The 17,908-nt window shown below is 42.6% G+C and overlaps 1 protein-coding gene across 3 annotated transcripts; it reads left to right on the top strand.

Annotated features, from left to right (window-relative positions):
• The first annotated feature begins 5,880 nt into the window (after positions 1 to 5,880).
• Positions 5,881 to 16,694, top strand: TAF1A (TATA-box binding protein associated factor, RNA polymerase I subunit A). 3 transcript variants are annotated; one of them, XM_068185577.1, is made up of 10 exons: positions 5,882 to 6,047; positions 7,525 to 7,694; positions 8,529 to 8,642; positions 9,566 to 9,764; positions 10,475 to 10,605; positions 11,457 to 11,615; positions 12,697 to 12,763; positions 13,861 to 13,981; positions 15,039 to 15,199; positions 16,357 to 16,694. In XM_068185577.1, the coding sequence occupies exons 1-10, from the start codon at positions 5,912 to 5,914 to the stop codon at positions 16,455 to 16,457; spliced, it is 1,359 nt and encodes a 452-aa protein (XP_068041678.1). In that variant the 5' UTR covers positions 5,882 to 5,911; the 3' UTR covers positions 16,458 to 16,694. The 3 variants fall into 3 exon arrangements, with proteins under 3 accessions (XP_068041679.1, XP_068041680.1, XP_068041678.1); XM_068185578.1 differs by lacking the exon at positions 13,861 to 13,981 and having other exon boundaries at positions 5,881 to 6,047; XM_068185579.1 differs by lacking the exon at positions 16,357 to 16,694 and having other exon boundaries at positions 5,881 to 6,047; positions 13,845 to 13,981; positions 15,039 to 15,179.
• The last annotated feature ends 1,214 nt before the right edge of the window (positions 16,695 to 17,908 follow it).

Consider the following 17,908-nt stretch of genomic DNA (forward strand, 5'->3'; position numbering starts at 1 on the left):
GTTCATTCACCCGTGATCCCACTGGGGAAAGTGCTGGGTTTCACAGCGAGCAGCCAAAAGCACAGCATTCCCGGACAGGCCTATCCTTGGCCTTCTGTAGCTGCAGCTTCCACTTGCTGGTACGTTTTAAGTGTTGAGTGTTTGCAAGCCGAAAGATGTGCTACTCACAAATGTGCCTGCACTTTCCATTGCCTTTTCTTCGCACACATCACCTTAATATTGCCTTAGAGATCTAAAATGGCAAAATGACAGCAGAAGTCACAATGCAGATGAACCAAACTTCTTCTGTTTTTCAGACCTGTGTTATTTGTTCAGCACAAACAGTAGCCTGAGTAGACATAGAGAAAAAAAGATGCATGTAAGAAAGGACAGGTGACATAAGAGAATCCTCTTGCTGGTGAATCAAATGACAACAATTGTTTTGTTTTTTTTTTTCCTACTTTCCAGAGCAAATTCTGAAGCTGCTCCCAAAATGAATGAATTGGCACTCAGAACTGATAGTCAAGGTGATTTTTTTAAATTTTTTTTTTGTGCTTGTCAGAGCAGCTGAGGGTTTTTTCCAAGAGCTTTTTAGGAGCCCTTTTAAATGCTACATCTCAAGACTTAGCAATTGCATGTGTTCCTCTTGCATCCTCATGCCTATTGATTTTCGCTCCAGACTCTCATTTCCACAGTCTCATTGTACAAGGCCTTAGATCCAGGCTTAGTTACTGCTGTATAATCTCTGAAACATACATGTTTCATTTTCAGCCCCCACCTAGAGCAGTTTAATATTTTAATCACACTATGAAAAAGTGTCAAGGTGGAAACAGGTGTTGGTACCTCTTTGCCCAGCATCCCATGGACACCCTGGCATTTCTTACAGTCCCATGTATCCCCAGGACCCACAGGCTACACAAATGCAATGATTCATTAACCCAGTGCTCATGTGTGTTCTCCGGGCCTAGTGCAGTATAGTGGCTGTAGCTCTCCTGCAATTTTCTTGACATTTCTGTGCTTCACATCTTAGAAAATGAAGTGATACTTATTTGACATCACTGATATTGGCTGATTAAAAGCTCTAAGAAAGCCTAACTCAGAAAAATCTAGAAGTTTGTCACAATTTACAATATGGAAGTAAATTAATTCAAGTCACATTTTATGATAACTGTATGAGTGAAAGATAAGCATTCTTTCCTCAACATTAATATTTCCTGTTGTGTAATGCCCACAGTATTAGGTCCAATTTCTTGTGAAGAAAGAGCTGTTTGGTTATTTTCCATCAATACAATTTATCAAACTTATCTTTATTAAAGACCAAGATAAAAGGTAATGGTGTCTGTGGTTGCAAAGACAAGGGCAAGAAAGGGAGATGTGAAGAAAAACAAAATCACATACTTCTTGTATAAGTCACTGCCTTTATTGTACAATAATGAGCAGCTTGCAGTTGATAGATATATGTTGCAGGAGGGGGATGAGGGTTTAAGTTCCCCAAGAGTCCTGACCTGGGAGGCCAGAGCCGCACTCAAGAAGGTCCAAACCACCATGGCGAGCAGGCAAGCCCATCGCTGTCAACCAGGGCTGCCTTTCCGCTTCATCATCTTAGGTGAGTTACCCCATTTATACGGCGTAATATTCCAGTGGGACAAGGGCCAACAGGACCCCCTCTTGATAATAGAGTGGGTGTTCCTTGGCCACAGACAGTCCAAAAGTATCACCAGGCCACAAGAGCTGATGGCGCAGCTCATAATACGGGCCAGGGTTCGTCTGCAAGTACTAGCGGGTTGTGACTTCACATGTATCCACCTCCCCATCAAAACATCCACGGGGAAAATGACCAAGGAGACCTTTGAACACCTTCTCAGACAAAATGAAAATTTGCAGTTTGCTCTAGACAGCTTCTCAGGCCAAATTCAAATCGGGCATCCTGGCCATCATCTGTTCAATACAGAATTCAAATTGTTGCCAAAAGAATTGCAAAGTAAAAAGCCACTCAAAGCACTGACAGTATTCACAGATGGGTCAGGGAAGTCCCACAAGTCAGTAATGACTTGGAAAGACCCAGAGACTCAGTTGTGGGAATCAGACGTTAAGGTGGTGGAAGGTTCCCAACAAGTGGCTGAGTTGGATGCTGTCGTGAGGGCTTTTAAAAAATTCAATCAATCTTTTAATCTAGTCACAGATTCGGCATATGTGGCAGGAGCAGTGTCTAGAGCTGAACATGCAATTGTAAAAGAGGTCCCAAATCAAGTCATCTTCAGGTTGCTCACAGAACTACTACACCTGGTTTCTAACCGTGAGCATCCCTTTTGTGTGGTACATGTGAGATCACACACAGATCTCCCAGGCTTTATTGCTGAAGGGAACCACAGAGCAGATGCCTTGGCAGCCCCAGTACAGCTGGGAGGCCAGTCGAACATAGTCGAGCAGGCCAGGCTCAGCCATCAGCAGTTCCATCAAAACGTCCCAGGTCTGGTACGCCAGTTCCATCTGCGGCGTGACCAAGCCAGGGAAATTGTGGCCTCATGCCCCAACTGTCAGGAGGCAGCTTTACCAACACTGGGAGCAGGTGTGAATCCCAGAGGTCTCCGCAGTTGTGAGGTATGGCAGATGGATGTCACCAAAGTCCCCGAATTTGGGAAACTCAAGAATGTCCATGTAACCGTGGACACCTTCTCGGGAGCAGTTTTTGCCTCAGCCCACATAGGGGAAAGGGCCAGAGACGTGAGAAAACACCTCATACACGCCTTTGCTACCTTGGGGGTCCCAGCCACAATAAAAACTGATAATGGTCCAGCATATACTTCCAGGGTGCTCAGTAACTTCCTGCAGGAATGGGGGGTCCAACATAAAACCGGGATTCCTCACTCCCCCACCGGCCAGGCCATAATAGAGAGGACTCACCAGACGCTGAAACAGGTCCTCTGGAAGCAGCGGGGAGATGTGCGAGTGCTGTCACCACACGAGAGGCTCTGCAAGGCCTTGTTTACCATCAGTTTCCTAAACTGCTCTTTTGACAGGCAAGAACCTCCAGCCCTGAGACATTTCAAACAGCATCAGGAGCTCCAGCCAGAGGAGAGGCCTCCAGTATTAGTGAGGGATCCAGACTCTAAAGAAATCCAGGGTCCATTCCCACTCTTGACTTGGGGACGGGGATATGCCTGCGTATGCACGCCCTCAGGAGTCAAGTGGATCCCCAGGAGGCATGTCAGACCTTATATTCCAGGACAGTCAGTGAGTTTGAGCGATACAGTGCCAGTGGAAGCAACCGATGATCCCACCAACCAAGGGGTTGCATCCAATCGCAGGCGCCGCAGAAAAGGGAGAGACTCAGCATCTCCCTAAAAAGCACTTTTCCCACATCTCCCTCAGCCCGTATATGTCTCCAGCCCGTGTTTATAATAAAGTTGTTGTCCCAGTTCCCCTATCCCCAAACACCCATGAAAAAAGCAGCTCCAGTACCATCCCCAGGCCCTCTCCATCTACAAAGCAGTCACAGCAGCAGAAGGAAGGTAGGAGAAGAGGCCACTGCGCAAGAATCCAAACAGAAACAACTGTCTTTTTTATATTTTTAAAGCAGGGAATTGTTGCATCCTGGGTTTGGGTTCAAATTATGGGTTTTTTCTGTGTTAGTTTTCCAGTTCTCTGTACCCTTGTGCATCCCCCGGGTTTTCCCCTGCTCCTGTGGTTTCCATGCTCGTCTCCCCGTTCTCGCAGTCCCACTCACCCCAAAGCCCCGTGTCCACCCCTGCCGTGTTCCCATTGGTTGCTGTAGTGCACGTCATCACCACGATGTCTGTACCCATTGGGCAGGAGGACTTCCTGTCCGCCCTGTCCCTTCCCTATTTGATCCCACTCCTCGGCATGCTCGAGGCCATTTGCGTCCGTGCGAAGCTGGGAGCGGCTGCAGCTTTTCCACCGCAGCTCTCACAGCCAATAAAGCATCCAGCCGCCACGCGGACGGATTTGGATGAATTCCCTGCCTCTTTGTTTCTTCCCTCGCGCCAACGGCGAAGCGTGGCCAACAGCCCACCCCGGAGCGCAGCAGCAAAAGCGCCCGGGAACTGCGGCAAGCCCCGGCCCCGACAAAAAGCTGAGGCGCCCAAGCCGGGCGCTCTAGAGCTGACCGGGGCCGAGAAAAGTAACGGGCAGCCGCACATATACACAAGTTTACCACTGCAACTGTCAGGTATTTCCTACAATTTCAAGTATTTCAGGGTAATAAGGTACCCACTTATTAACATACCTAGCTTTCCTCAATGTGTGAAAGAAAAGAAAAATATTTCACTTAGTTCAATTAAGATATTTCAGGCAAAATTTCCTTAAGATATTTCAGGCAAAATTTCCTTCCAGTCTTCAACCCCAATCTTGGAAACACGTATTCAGCTACGAAACACATATCCAGCCACTGTACATGAGGTCTCTAACATTCACCTACTTTTAAAAAGCAGTTCTATCTCTTCTACACTAAAATATCTACTAAAGTAGCTGATACCCATTAACAAGGTCAGTTGGCTAAGTTTACCTAAGGATCAGGAAACACTCACATATGTATGACACAGGAAAATAAAAATAACAAGCCAAAAGTAAATGTTCTTGCATGCAAACGTGAGAACTTTTACCAAAAAATGGGGATAAGTTGGATTCTAAAATTAGAATACTGAGCTAACAGAAGATCCGGAGTGTTGTAGGAAATGGCATCAAACTTGGGGAACATCAGTGATCAGTGAGGCACTCACACAAGGTACAAATTATAAAGTGCAGTAAAAAAAAAAAAAAAAAAAAGCATTGATAAAGATGTGGTGTTATGTAACATTTTATTGTTGTCAGTCAAGTAAGTTAATTATCCATTAATAACAATACTTATGAACTGAAATGCTGGCCTTTACTGGAAGAACACAGGATTAAAAATAAAGAAAAGGCAAAGAGAGATTTATGTTTTCCCCACGTTTATTTATTAAAAAACATATTAAGGTATGATATAGAGGTTTAAGTGTTTAAATGCTGCACACAACTGTTCTGCCTTGCACTATTCCCGACACTGGTTATTGATCACAGCTGAACCAAGACACTCCATCACATTGAACCTTTAATCTGAGCCAGTTTATTATTTACTCACTCTCCCATGCCAGGGCAGTTCTGGAAAAAAAAAAAAAAAAAACAAAACAAAAAAAAAAAAAAAAAAAACAAAAAAAAAACAACCACCCAAACCACCAAAAAAACCTCTGCGAGATCTTATGCAGTAAACTGAACTTTATTCCAAAGTGGCTAAAAGAAACATGTTCCAGCTCATATTTGAATAAACCAGATGCTGCGGCTAAGGCAGTCGTACTCCCAAAATCCAGCAGGAGCACAGGCAATATCATTACTCTACAATGTACAGGATTTTGATTCGGAACCTTTTCCTTCTGTAAAGCGTCATGAGTTACAAAGGAACGGGAAAGGAGCAATACAGCTAATGGAAAGAGTGACAGGAGGAGCTCGCTAATTTACTTTTGGAGTAACCAGTGCATTAGCCACGGCTCTAGTCATGCTGATTGCGGTACATCTAGAAATAAACATCTCTCTGCCACACCGCTGCACACACCCAGCTATCCCCCGTGCTCCACCCTTGGTCCGCAGCCCTCGTTTCCCCACACGCAGTGGGAAGCGGGGAAATGCCGCGGAAGCACCTCACGTCCTCTCCCCTCACGGGGCCGCGCCGCCCAGCCCCCTCAGCGCGCACGCGCAGGGGCCGCTCCCGCCCCGCACTTCCCGGGACGCGGCGCCTGCTGGGATCTCCCGCCCCTGCTGCTTGCGGGGAGGCGTCGGTCCAAGGGCCGGCCCGGCCGCTGACCGCCCGGCCCCGGCTGAGCCCCCGCGTTCCACTCGGCCGGCGCCTCCCGCCCCCCGAGCTGCAAGGTGAGGTGGGAGCTCGGCTGCCCGCGGCGCCATGGACTGCTTCCTGGAGGAGGATGAGGAGGCGCCGGCGGTGGTGGTGGGGGGGAAGAGAAGGAGGAGGAGGAGTCCCGCCGCTCAGGTGGCCTTGCAGCCGCCCCTGCACCTACCCTTCCTGCCGCCGCAGCAGGGTAAGGGCGGAGCGTTTGTGCCTTCTCTTTGTGAGCTCCTTCGTGCTGCCCTGGGAATGGTGGCAGAGTTTTAGCTTCTATCCGCCAAATCGTCTGCTAGCGCCGGGAAATAGGTTTGAAATAACCGTAGTTATTTTGTGAGCCAGCGGTGTGCCCTTGCGGGCTGGAGGGCCCATGGTATCATCGGGAAGAGCACTGCCAGCAGGTCGAGGGAGGTGATCATGCCCCTCTACTCAGCCCTGGTGAGGCTGATCTGGAGTGCTGTGTCCATTTCTGGGCTCCTCAAGACAGGAGAAATATGGAGCTCCTGGAGAGAGTCCATTAAAGGGCACCAAGAATGATTTGGGGTCTGGAGCATCTCTTATGAGGGAGAGACTGAGGGAGCTGGGCCTCTTTAGTCTGGAAAAGACTGAGGGGGATTCATTAATGCATGTAGATATTTCAAAAGGCAGGTGCTAAGGGGATGATGCCAGACTTTTCAGTGGTGCCCAGCAGCAGGACATGGTGCAGTGGCCATAAACTAAAGCACAAAAAGTTTCACCTCAGCATGAGGGAGATCTTCACATTCAGGGTGGCAGAGTACTGTAACAGCTGCCCAGGGAATTTGTGGAATCTCCCTCTCTAGAGACTTTTTCAGATCACTTCTGGACCCCTTCCTGTGTCACCTGCTCCAGATGACTCTGCCTTGGCAGATGATTGGACTGGATAATCTCCATGATGGTTCTGTGATTATCTGACTTAGCCATTGTTTGAGTTATTCCTCTGGTTACAGCATCCAGGTAGGAGGTGTCTTGATGAGCTCTTCATGTGCCTTGCAGGTGGCTTTTTATGGATGAGCATTGTTGTAGGGTCATGCAGCCGTGAGCTTTAAACATACTTCATGGGAAGGAAGTTTCAGTTTCATGCTGGTTTCAGTATAAATTGGACTACTATTGATGTAAAAAGGCCAAGGGGCCTCTTTGCAGCCTTGTACACAAATGAGAATAATTCTCTATGTTTAACTTTGTGGGAATTGTTTAGCCTTTGGTACTGGAATGGTCTGTTTGTTTGTGTGCATGCAAATCTGCCGTACTGTGGGATCACAAATTTAGGTGATGATTAATAAGTGAAGAGAATAGTCTCCAAAATATGACAGAATATACTGTGAAGTTATCAAAGCACCATGGCTCCCTGATTCTAGTAGGGCAGTAGTGTGACATAATTGGCTATTCACCTTTTCAAATGAATGGAAATTTCAAGCACAGCTATCTGCTGCTTATGGAAAATGCCATTCCATATCACATTTCCAGCTTGTCCCATAGTCTTGCTTCTCTGTGTTTATCTTCAAAACCATAGAGCTTAAGATGACTCTCTGTAGTCTCCATACAAGAAAGATGCTGAAATGGAGAGCATGTGGCTATCTGCATAAGGGCTGTGATTGCTCTGGGCTCAGTTGATGATTTTTTTGTTTGGTTGGGTTTTTTTGTTGTTTATTTAGTATCTTCCAATGAACACAAGTTAAATTTCAAGAAGAGCAAGGAAGCATGTTTAAGTTACATTCAGGATGCCTTGCTCCAAAAACAGTGGAAAAGGGCTGCAGAATTCCTGACGTGCTATGTTGAGTCACTAGAGAAGGACTATTCCAGAGAGCACATTGGTGCATCAGAGGTAAGGCCATGTTCCTTATCTGAGTTCTTTTGCAGTTGAAAAAATACTTGCAAAGCAGCATCCATATACTTCAGGACCAGCAGCTGTCTTAATTAGCTAATCACAAGCTTGATTTTTTCTTTTAAATAGATCTTTGACACAACAGTAAAAGATTTGTCTTGGTATATAAGTTCACTCCATCAGCAGTGTAGCTATGAAAAGTCAAGGCAGTCTTCCAAAATGGGAAAGCAGTAAATATATTTGGTTCTGGCTTGCCATCAGTCAGAATCTGTATTCAGGTTGGTGGCTTATTTAGGTTGTTACCAGCTCTTCCAGTAGCTGCAAAATTCCTTGTAGGTGTTGAGATGGAAGCAGGTGGAAGGAAAAGGATCTGAGCTTTTAAATAAATGGAGTACTTGAGTATGGCTAGCTTGCAGACCTTGGAAACAAGTGCATGCAGTTGGGGAGCTACATCAAATTGGAAATAATCTTTGCTCTTAAGTTCAAAGAGTTGTGTATACCTGGTGTCTTAGTGGGGTCATATCAAAGAAGAACATAATTTTTCAGTGGGGGAGGAGGAACCCTCTGGCATGCAGTTTTCATAAGCTTTTCTAGAGTGCTGCATTTAGAATGAGCAATTCTGAAACACCCACTGAATGACTCTGAAAGTCCTACTGGATGAGTAGGTAGGTTATCATAGCAGTAGATAATGCTTTGTAGTATTTTTTATTTGCAGTTCAAATGTACATTTTGCATGTCCTACAGTAACTATAAGTTTAATAAGACTGTATATGTGATGTTTGTTGCCATTTTTGTACTAAGGCTGGTTTTGATATTCTTTTTCCCCATTAACAGATGATTTGGAGAATAGGAACTGAAATTTTGTGGCATCATTCCCAAAGCAGCATGAAAGAGTTCAGCTGTTTCATGGAACAGATGAAAACTTTAGGAGTAAAAAGGTACTTGAAGGTGAGTGTACTTAAAGCAGCCCTGATGATTTTTCACATTTACCTGAACACTTAAATATTAATTTCCAAATCTCTTTTGAAATGTACTACTGACGTCAGTGTCAAAAAAACTTGAACCCAACGTTTGAATTACCAATTCCATGGTATTTGAAGGTCATTTTATACCTAACCTTATCTCATTTGGTCTGTATGTTTGATCACAGATGTATGTTCTCAGTCCTTAGAATTGCTTAAAAACCCTTTAATCTTTTAATTTGAACCAGTCAAATTCATTTTCATGCTTGAAAATTATCTGCCAGGTTTTATTTCCAGTCTTTAATTTGACCACTCTGCTGCTGACTAAACATTTGTACTTAAATTTTGCCTCATTACCCTCTCGTTTTTTGAGTAGCTAATCTGATTATAAAACTGCATGTTGTGCACACCTGTGTCACACAGCTGTGGGGTTTTTTCCTGTGGTGGCTCATTCAAACCTATATTGTTTTGGTTTCCTTGGCTGTTTCACACTTGGGATGGTGCCTCTGTCTTTTATCCTGTTAAAGGTCTTCAAAAGAAGTTCCATACAAGGGTTTTCTGGAGCTAACTGAAGGTTTGGGCTTTTATCTTATGATGCCAAATCAACATGGTAGGGTGGAAGGACATCCCTCTTTCAGGTGCTCTGAAAAATCAGCAAATGCAGCCCAGCTGCGTTTCCTCAGGTCATTTTTAGATCTTCTGAAATAGGTACAGCAGTTGTTAAAGAACAAGCAGGTTTTTAAAACAACAAAAATAATTTAATTTCTTCATTGCCTGTATTGGCAATATTTTTTATGCATGTCAGTAAGTCTCCTCATTGTTTGCACATGTGTGTAGAACTTTGCTGTATTGCTGAGAATCTCTGCATTTAAGTGTGGAACACTGTGGTTTGGGCTGTTTGGGTTTCAGGTTTGCTTGGAGCATGTCTTTCATCTCCTCTGTAATGGGCAAATAGATGAAGCCTACCAGAACCTGTCCCTGGCAGAAAGCTGGAGGTTTGGAGAGCAAACAGCCATTCAGGATAAGGAAATTAAGCTGATTCGGGCTTACAGGGGGCTCTTGGACTACTGTAACTGGTTTAAGCAGAAGAACGTCCTGTTGGAGCATGGTAAGTGCTTTTTGGATTGAGCCGTAGCTTCAGCTTGCTCATTCAGATGCCATGGTTTGCAATGACACCTTTTCCTTTACTAGACTTCAGTGTGTGACAGTGTGGCTGGTACAGAATTCTGTATCAGCAGTGATGGTAGTGCCAAAATAGCACTTTCTGAAGTGCCCTGAAATGCTGTTCTGAAACTACTTCTCCCCATGTCCAGTCAGCATCACTTAAAATAATGATCAAAGGAATGTATTGCCTTAAAGCAGTGGTTTAATAGGTGTGCAAGTGCTTGATTGCTGCTGGAATGTTGAGTGATAGCAAAGCCCTCAACACTTGTGTTTGAATTTCAGTTTCCTTAAAGATGTGGAAGTTGCTACATGTGTCACATCTGGTTCCATATATACCTTCTGGCAGTGTTTTATCACTTGCACTAGATCTCTGTTTCTCTGAAAACCAGAGGTTGAATTTGCATTATGGGCCTTGTGCTGGTAGCAGCTTCTCTTGGAGTCCTACTCATTGTGCTCCATAAGTTGAAATTGACTATAAATTTGAATGAGGAACTGTGAAAATTTCTTGTTTTAGTACTGAGGAGCCTTTTTTTACAAGCTCTCTGACTGGAGTCCTTGCTTAGCAAAATGTGATCATCCCTTAGGTGCAGCACTTCAAGATCTCTGTGCTTGGTGGAGTTAATAACTTTGTGACCTTCCTTTGTGTTTTGGTAGGTGAGGATGGATTTTCAGATTTGGCTGTTGAGCAGGAAATGCACGGTTACTTTCGGAAGGCAGCAGTGAACTTGAAGGAGATTATTAAAATACCTGGAGTCTGGGACGTCTTTGTGAGATGCTATGTGGATGTAAGAGCTTGTTTTACAGATGGCTTCCTTTTGTGTCTCCCTGTGTAATTTTCATTAAGATGCCCATATGTAGATTATTTTCTGTGTGTGTGAGTGAAAACCAAGTATTTCAAAAGCAGCAAATTTGTATGTGCATGTCACTGGCTTTTGATATAGGGCACAGTGTACTCCTGGTAAAGCTGCAGAGCCTGAGCACAGTACAAAAAGAACTTTTATCTGTGCATTGTCAAGAAAAATAAATAGACAAATAGCTTACATGTTTTGTTTTTGTGGTGCTGCAAAAATTGGAGCATAGCTGCTTTAGTTTAAGTTCCTGAAAACATTTTGATTTTTGGCAGGGCAGTGTTTTCTCTGGATACACAAGATGTTAGAGATGTCAAATATGCAGCCCCTCTTTGTTTTGGTTTGAGTTTTCTAAATATCTGCTTAGGATTTGTAATTAAGAATTAGTATTTTTAAAGAGATCTTTTACTTTTTGCGAGCACTGATAAGCTCTGACTTCTCTAAGCACATCTTAAGAATTTTCCTTGGTGCTGGCATCTGCCAAGTTCTGTCTCTAGAGATATAGCAGATGCTTTCAGCATCTCTTTCCAGTAAGCAAGGGATGATAATCCTTTGACAATTAAGTAGGTGTTAAGGCATTTTCTCTCAGAGTAGCTTCTGTGTTTGAATTCTTGTCTTTCTGTGCTGAGAGTAGCCACTAAAATTAAGACAGGCAGGTATCTAATTATCTAATACATTGCACTCTTAGGTACAGGCTGTGCTACTGGATGTCTCAGTTGCAGTCCAAAATTAGTTGTAAGAGTTTGGTTCCCTGTATCTGACAAACTAATGACAGACTTAACTTCCAGTTGCTGGAGTTCTATGGAGACCACAACGAGGCTTGTCAAGTGTTAAATGAATATGCCTATAACTCCAAGTTCCCTGCTAACCCAAATGCGCATGTCTACCTCTATCAGTTTCTCAAGAGACAGGGTGAATCAAAGAAATCCCTCATATCTGCACTGAAGGTAGGTATCCCTTAGGAGACACAGTCTGTGTCAGTCATGAAGTGGTCTGACAGCTTGCTTGAGCTCTGTAACGTTATTTATCCTATCTTATTCTTTGTGGGAAGTAGAGAGTTAGAGAGAAGTTAGTGGGAAGAGAGAGGAGTGTGGAAGAGAGAGTTAGAGGGAAGTTAGTGGGAGGGAGCAGAATCCTTTACTGTCCTTGAATTCCACTTCTTGTTTTGCCTTTAACTGATACATCATATCACTTAATGGCAGTAAGCAAGCTCAAAGAACATGTTCACTTGGTTGTAGAAGTCTGTTTCAGCAGACTTGTGCATAGCATGCATTGATTTCTCTTAGTTTGATCTTTACAGTATTGTACAAATCATTAAATGCCTGCTCTTTCACATATTGATCCTGTCTAGCAATTAGTTTCTTTACTTGTTTTCAGTGAGCAGTGCATTAAAGCTAAAAGTTAATGTCTGCTGGTTGTTGGCAGACAAGACCTTGTTGGGTTAAGCTTTTAAATTCCTACTTTCCTTGCCCTTGGTACTCCTTGCAAACCATGTTTTGCCACTTGATGGCACTAATGTGCTTTTGTTAGTGCAAGTGTTTAAAAACAGGTTTGTAAGGCTGTTTTGTTTCATTTATTGAAACTGTAGCAGATTTGTATGAAATGCTCCTCTGCATTTTAGCAGTGGTTTTAGACATGAGTCTCTTAGAAAACAGAGATAAATCATAGAAGTAGTTTGGTAATTCCAGAAACTGATCCAATGCAGCAGAGAACTGTCCGAGGGAGAAAATTACATTACCTTCAAAAAAGGGAACACTGGATATGGATTTGGGCTTCTCCTTCAGAACGTTGTATTTGCCACATGCAGTGTTTGTCAGCAGCCATCCAGGTATTTAATCTATAGTGTCACAGATATGCAAAATGGACATAGAGATCCATTCTTTATATCAAGGCACCAAAGTACCAGATTGCTTAATTTTCTGAGCTAAAAGTACCCAAAGCTCTGAAGCCTATTCTTTTCTTCATCAGAAGTCTTCAAAAGTTTTCACATTAAAATAACCTATCTGGGTTTTGTCTTTTATTTTTCAGATCTTGCATGATATTGTTCCTTCTCATGAGCTAATGATAGATTTTAATACCATGCTTCAAAAATCAAGTAAGTCTTTACCTTTGTTCATTTCATTTATGCTAATTTCAGAAAACTATTCTGAATTACCATACAGCCTTCTTTCTGCTTTTTAAAGTAGTTTTGTTTCTTAAGAAATAATCCCAAAAGATACATCAGATCCCAACTTCCCAAGTACCATATGAGCAGTCATTTACAAACTTGTGTAAACAAATGCCTTTTTTTATTTTAAAGGCTGAACAAAGCAAACTGTTGTAAGGCACAGGCAGGATCTCAAAAACAACTTAATTTTTTTTAGACACCCTACTCCAAATTCCAAGGTCTTCATTTCATTTTTGAGATCTCTGTTTTATTTATTCTTTTTTTTTTCTTGGAATATATCTATTCTTTAGTTCATTGTTAATGATCAGACAATAAAATTTTCCTTCTCTTCAAGGGAGCATTATCTTCAAGCTGGTAGAAAAGTCTTCCAATCTGAAGACTGTTTTTTCCTTGCTGATCAAGTGTATTTCAAGCTCTCTGTCTTCTTGTGGCTTGGTATGTCCCAGAAGGTCAATAGATTAGTGAACTGTACATGAATAAAGATTGTTCTCTCTTCTGATATGATGAGGGTTAATGGCTTTAAATTGACAAGGGAAGATTTAGCATAGATTTTGGGAGGAAATTCTTGATTGTCAGGGTGGTGAGGCACTAGCAGAGGTTGTCCAGAGAAACTGTGGATGCCCCATCCCTGGAAGTGTTCAAGGCCAGGATGGATGGGGCTCTGAGCAACCTGCTCTAGTGGAAAGTGTCCCTGCCCATGCAGGGGGTTGGAACTTGATGATTTTTAAGGTCTTCTCCAACCCAAACCATTCTATGATTCTTCCTTGCGAGGGGGAAAAAGAGACCTTTTGTCTGAAACCTCCCTTTTTCAGTTCATATGTGACACATTTGCCAACTTTTCGTGACTAATGAGAACAACCTGTTTAAAGTTGGAGTTTTTAAAGAAATTTATACCAATAAACATAACTTATGTTTAAAGTAGCAGTATTTGGGAGGGCAGAGTGGAGAACTGTATTTCACTTGTGCCTTACTAATGAGTTCATCCTGATCTGTGTAATTCATTAATCAGCTTCATCTTTTTCCAGAGAAAAGAAAAAAACGTCAACTGGGCCTAGAAGTTATTTTTGCAGCCTTGGATTATGCTGGCTGGAAAGAAAATGCAAAAGCATGGAGCTGTTTGGCAAGACAGGTGAAACAAATTGTAATGTAAGTAGCTCTGATGCAATGTGTTGAAACAAATGTGTCAAGTCTCCACCTTTGGGCAGTCCACACGGTGACCCTCCATGCTCTAACTTTGCCTTCATTTTTGCCTTTCAAACAGGGCTTCAGAGTATCTTGAAATATACTGGGCATCTTGGTCCTTGTATGGGAATTTCACTTCCCTGTTGCAGATAGCTTTATAGAATGCTAAAATGGTTTGGGTAGGAAGGGACCTTAAAGATCACCTTGTCCCAGCCCCCCTGCCATGGGCAGGGACACCTCCCACTAGAGCAGTGTAGTGGGATGACCGTGGCTGTTCCACCAGAGCTGCTCTATCCATCCCCTCTGCAACTGGATGGGGAGAGAAAATATAAGAGAGTGTTCATGGCCTGGGAGAAGGACAGGGAGAGACCACTCACCAAATACTAGATGGGGCAAAACAGACCCAGGGCCTCAACCATTAGAGTGAAGAATTTCTTCCTAATATTTAATCTAAACCTGTCCTTTTCCAGTTTAAAGCTGTTCCTCCTTGTCCTGTTTCTCCCTGCTTTGCAAAAACTCCCTCTTCATGTTTCTTGCAGGTTCCATTGAGGGGCTGGAAGGAGTTTATGTTGCTGAAATGCTTGGTTTAAGGGCCTTATTGCTTAACAGTAATAACAGTTTGGGATAAGTTAGTCTTTGAGTATGCCTGGAGTAACACAAACCTTTCCTAAGGACAAAACAACCCCTTCATACTACTCATTTATTGACAAACCTGGAGAAACTTCCATATTACTATTGACAAACTGGCACATGAGTGAAAGGCTTGCTTCATTTCACACTGTAATCTGTGCTATTTCCAAGGCTTAGTAAGACTGCTAGAGTTCACTTCCAGCCTCACAAGTGTTGCCAAGGATTAAAAAAAAATATTAGTTTTATATGAAGATGCTTGTATTAGTGTTTTGGTATAAAGAGAGTGTGTCTATGTTGGCAATTTAGGAGATTTGTAGTAACATCCATTGTCTCCTAATAATCTCTCCATTACATTTTAACCTCTTCTGTAACTTGTTTAATCTTTTTCCAGCTCTGAGAAGCATTTTGACTGGATCAAGCAAGAGTGGAACTCCAGGAAGGACTGGTGGCCAGCCTTCCATTTTAGCCGTTACTTGGCAAAAAGGAATTGGCAGGAAAATAAAAGCCTTTCATATGAAAAAGCTCTGGTGGCTGGAATCCTACTGGGAAAGGGTATAATTTTTTTTTTCTTTTCACTACATAGAACAGAAATAATGTGTAGTTCTAATCCTAATGACATGGGATGCAGCTGATCTGCTGCCTGGAAGAAATGCAGTTTCTTTCTTCTAAAAAAGATTCTTGTCTTTGGAGCTGAACATGAAAGGTACTTAAATTGGTTTGATATATAACCGTGAGGCAACTGGTCTTATTGTGGTTTAGAATTCAGTTTTATCTGGCCTTGTTGAGCAGCCACAATACTATTTGTCTTGTTTGACCTTCAAACTATTAACTCCAAAAATGCACGACACCCCTCTCCTGATGGAATATTGTGAGGAGTGCAGGGAGTTTGCTTGCTGGATGCCAGCCTAGGCAGTGTCTCAGCAACAGTGGGTGTCAGCTGGTCATTAAGGGCCATGGGGATGTTGTAATGCAGGAAAGAGGAGGGAGGGTCTGAATGAAAAATATCATCAGTTTGGTAAGAAGGTGAAGATCATTTCCTCTTTAGTAGGATTATTTGAAATGCTGCCAAAACCAAGGGGAGGATCAGGGCAAGAATCAGCTGCTAAATTGAATATGGTGTGGAGGCAATGGCTTGTACACTGGTTTGGACTTCAGGTTGATAGGCAACAGGTTCATTGTCAGCTTTTCTATAACTTTTTCATCTGCACTTCATAGAACAATTCCTCATATTGGAAACTCTTTGGATATTTTTTTTGGTTTTTTTTCAGTAGTATCAGATATCTCCCTTTTATTTCCAGATGGCTAATTAAAGCATTCCAATTCAGATTTTCTTGAATGAAGTTTCAGTACTTACTGGTGTCAATGTGAGCCTCTATTTTCCTTTCCAGCATAATAAATTAATGTATGATATCAATGCTGATTACACTCTTGAAATTTTACTTTCTGGTCTAATTTGCCGACCAAAAATGAAAGAGAAAAACATGTTTTGCAAGATAACAAGCATTTAGATACATGTAGAATGTTTGCTGGGTTAAGTAAGGATAGCTTATTTAATGATGCAGTTATGTCTTTAATGAGCATGTCTTGGATTTTAATACCTTTAATTACTGCAGTTTTGTAGTTTTTTGCATATTATTTAAACAACAAAAGCATTTTGTGTTTGCTTGTATTATGCTGTAACTTAGTGTTGTTTATTTTTCTTTCCTTAGGTTGCAAATACTTTAAATATGTATCCCACCAAGGCTGCAAAGCTCAGCTGAAAAGGTTTCGGACGCTGAAGAAGTTTGTGACTAGGCACAGTCCTGTCTGAGTATATCTGGTCCTCCAGTTTCCTCTGTTCAGCCTTGATGAGGAGGTGTCCCTAAGGTTCTTGGTACTTTTTCCTCTCTGTAAAACTGAATTTTGTGTTGGTGTTACTCCAGAACCTCTAGGCAGACCCTGTTGACTCATTACGAGACTTTTTTAAAAATAAATTTATGTAAAAATGCTTTGGTTTGTATTTATTTTATAATAAAATGAATATAAATCAACTGATAATGTCAAAGAATTTCTGTAATGTTACTCTCATATTTGTGTGAAATGCAAACAGTGTTGATTTCAAATGCATCTTGAAAGAGCAGAGGCACAGAAACACTGAGAAATTCTCTACGTACTGGAAGATTTTTTTTTTGCAGTCATGCCCATGAGTTGAAGTATGCAGTGTTGCTGTGTTCAGAAAATAAATGTTGATGTGTTATCACAAACCAGAAGTCCAGTTTGCTTGAAAACAACAAAATGGTTTCCAAATACTACTTTGTTTTCATGCCAGATCTGTAGAATGCTGGAGGGTGAAGTGCTTGAATGTCCCTTTGGGACTGAAATACAGATGTCTTTAGCAGCAGGGTAGCTTATGGATAAGTACAGCTGTGCTTTTAAAAACTCAGTGGGATTTTGATCTGGGTCTTGTGAGAAGTGCCTTAAGACAATCTGTCTTAAACATTAAGTGAAATACTTGCTGTACCTATGTTTTGTTAAAGGCAATTACTCATCATTCCCAACCCTAGTGCTCATTCACTTCTGACTCTCTAAGAATGCTGCTGCCTCACTGTGTAATAGCCAGAGGGTTGTGTTGAAGATCTTCTACTGGGTTTGAACTATTCTAGTTTAGATTGTGAAGTTTCAAAATGTTCTTCCCCAGCATCCCATAACGTGTCCTCCAGCCCTGGGAAGCAAGCCCTCCTTAGGTGAGAGAGATGATCCAGACTTAGTCCCAGTGTCCATCTCAGTGGGGTTCATGCCTGAATGTTGGCCTAAAGCTGTCCTGGGACAGCCCTGGCAGGCAACCAGGTGTCCCTTCCCTTCCAGACACATGGTGTCCCTTTCCTAGAGTCTTTAATTTGGCTTCCTGCTTGCTATTGTGCCCCTCTGTTCCCCTGGACTTGCAAAGATGGACTTTGATGAGCTGGTGACTCTCCTGTGATGCCCCTGAGAGCATCCCAGCAGGGTGTTACTTGGGCTTCCCCCTTCCATTAGCTGTGTTACTTTGTAGGTATGCATAGGAGATTTTAGCATTAACCGAACACAAGTAGTGTAAAAGCTGAATGCTGGAAGCCCTGGTGCTTGAAGGGAGCTCCCATGTAATTTCCTTTTGTCCCCTGTAGGAGATGTATGTGCCTTGCAGCAGCTGAGACTCTACAGAGGAAGAAATGTGAAACAAAGCGTCAAAGGCTGGGGTGGAGATAAGGAGAGTGAGAGGATAAAGAGGAGCTTGACGTCTGAAAA

Source organism: Anomalospiza imberbis, chromosome 3 (genome assembly GCF_031753505.1).
Source record: "Anomalospiza imberbis isolate Cuckoo-Finch-1a 21T00152 chromosome 3, ASM3175350v1, whole genome shotgun sequence".
NCBI classification, from domain to species: Eukaryota; Metazoa; Chordata; class Aves; order Passeriformes; family Viduidae; genus Anomalospiza; species Anomalospiza imberbis.

What these genes read in the sequence shown, in the direction of transcription:
- TAF1A (XM_068185577.1), top strand. Translation starts at nt 5,912, where the DNA reads ATGGACTGCTTCCTGGAGGAGGATGAGGAGGCGCCGGCGGTGGTGGTG. An exon ending in GAGTAAAAAGGTACTTGAAG is followed by an intron (nt 8,643 to 9,565) that starts GTGAGTGTACTT and finishes TTTGGGTTTCAG; the next exon opens with GTTTGCTTGGAGCATGTCTT. An exon ending in GAACGTCCTGTTGGAGCATG is followed by an intron (nt 9,765 to 10,474) that starts GTAAGTGCTTTT and finishes GTGTTTTGGTAG; the next exon opens with GTGAGGATGGATTTTCAGAT.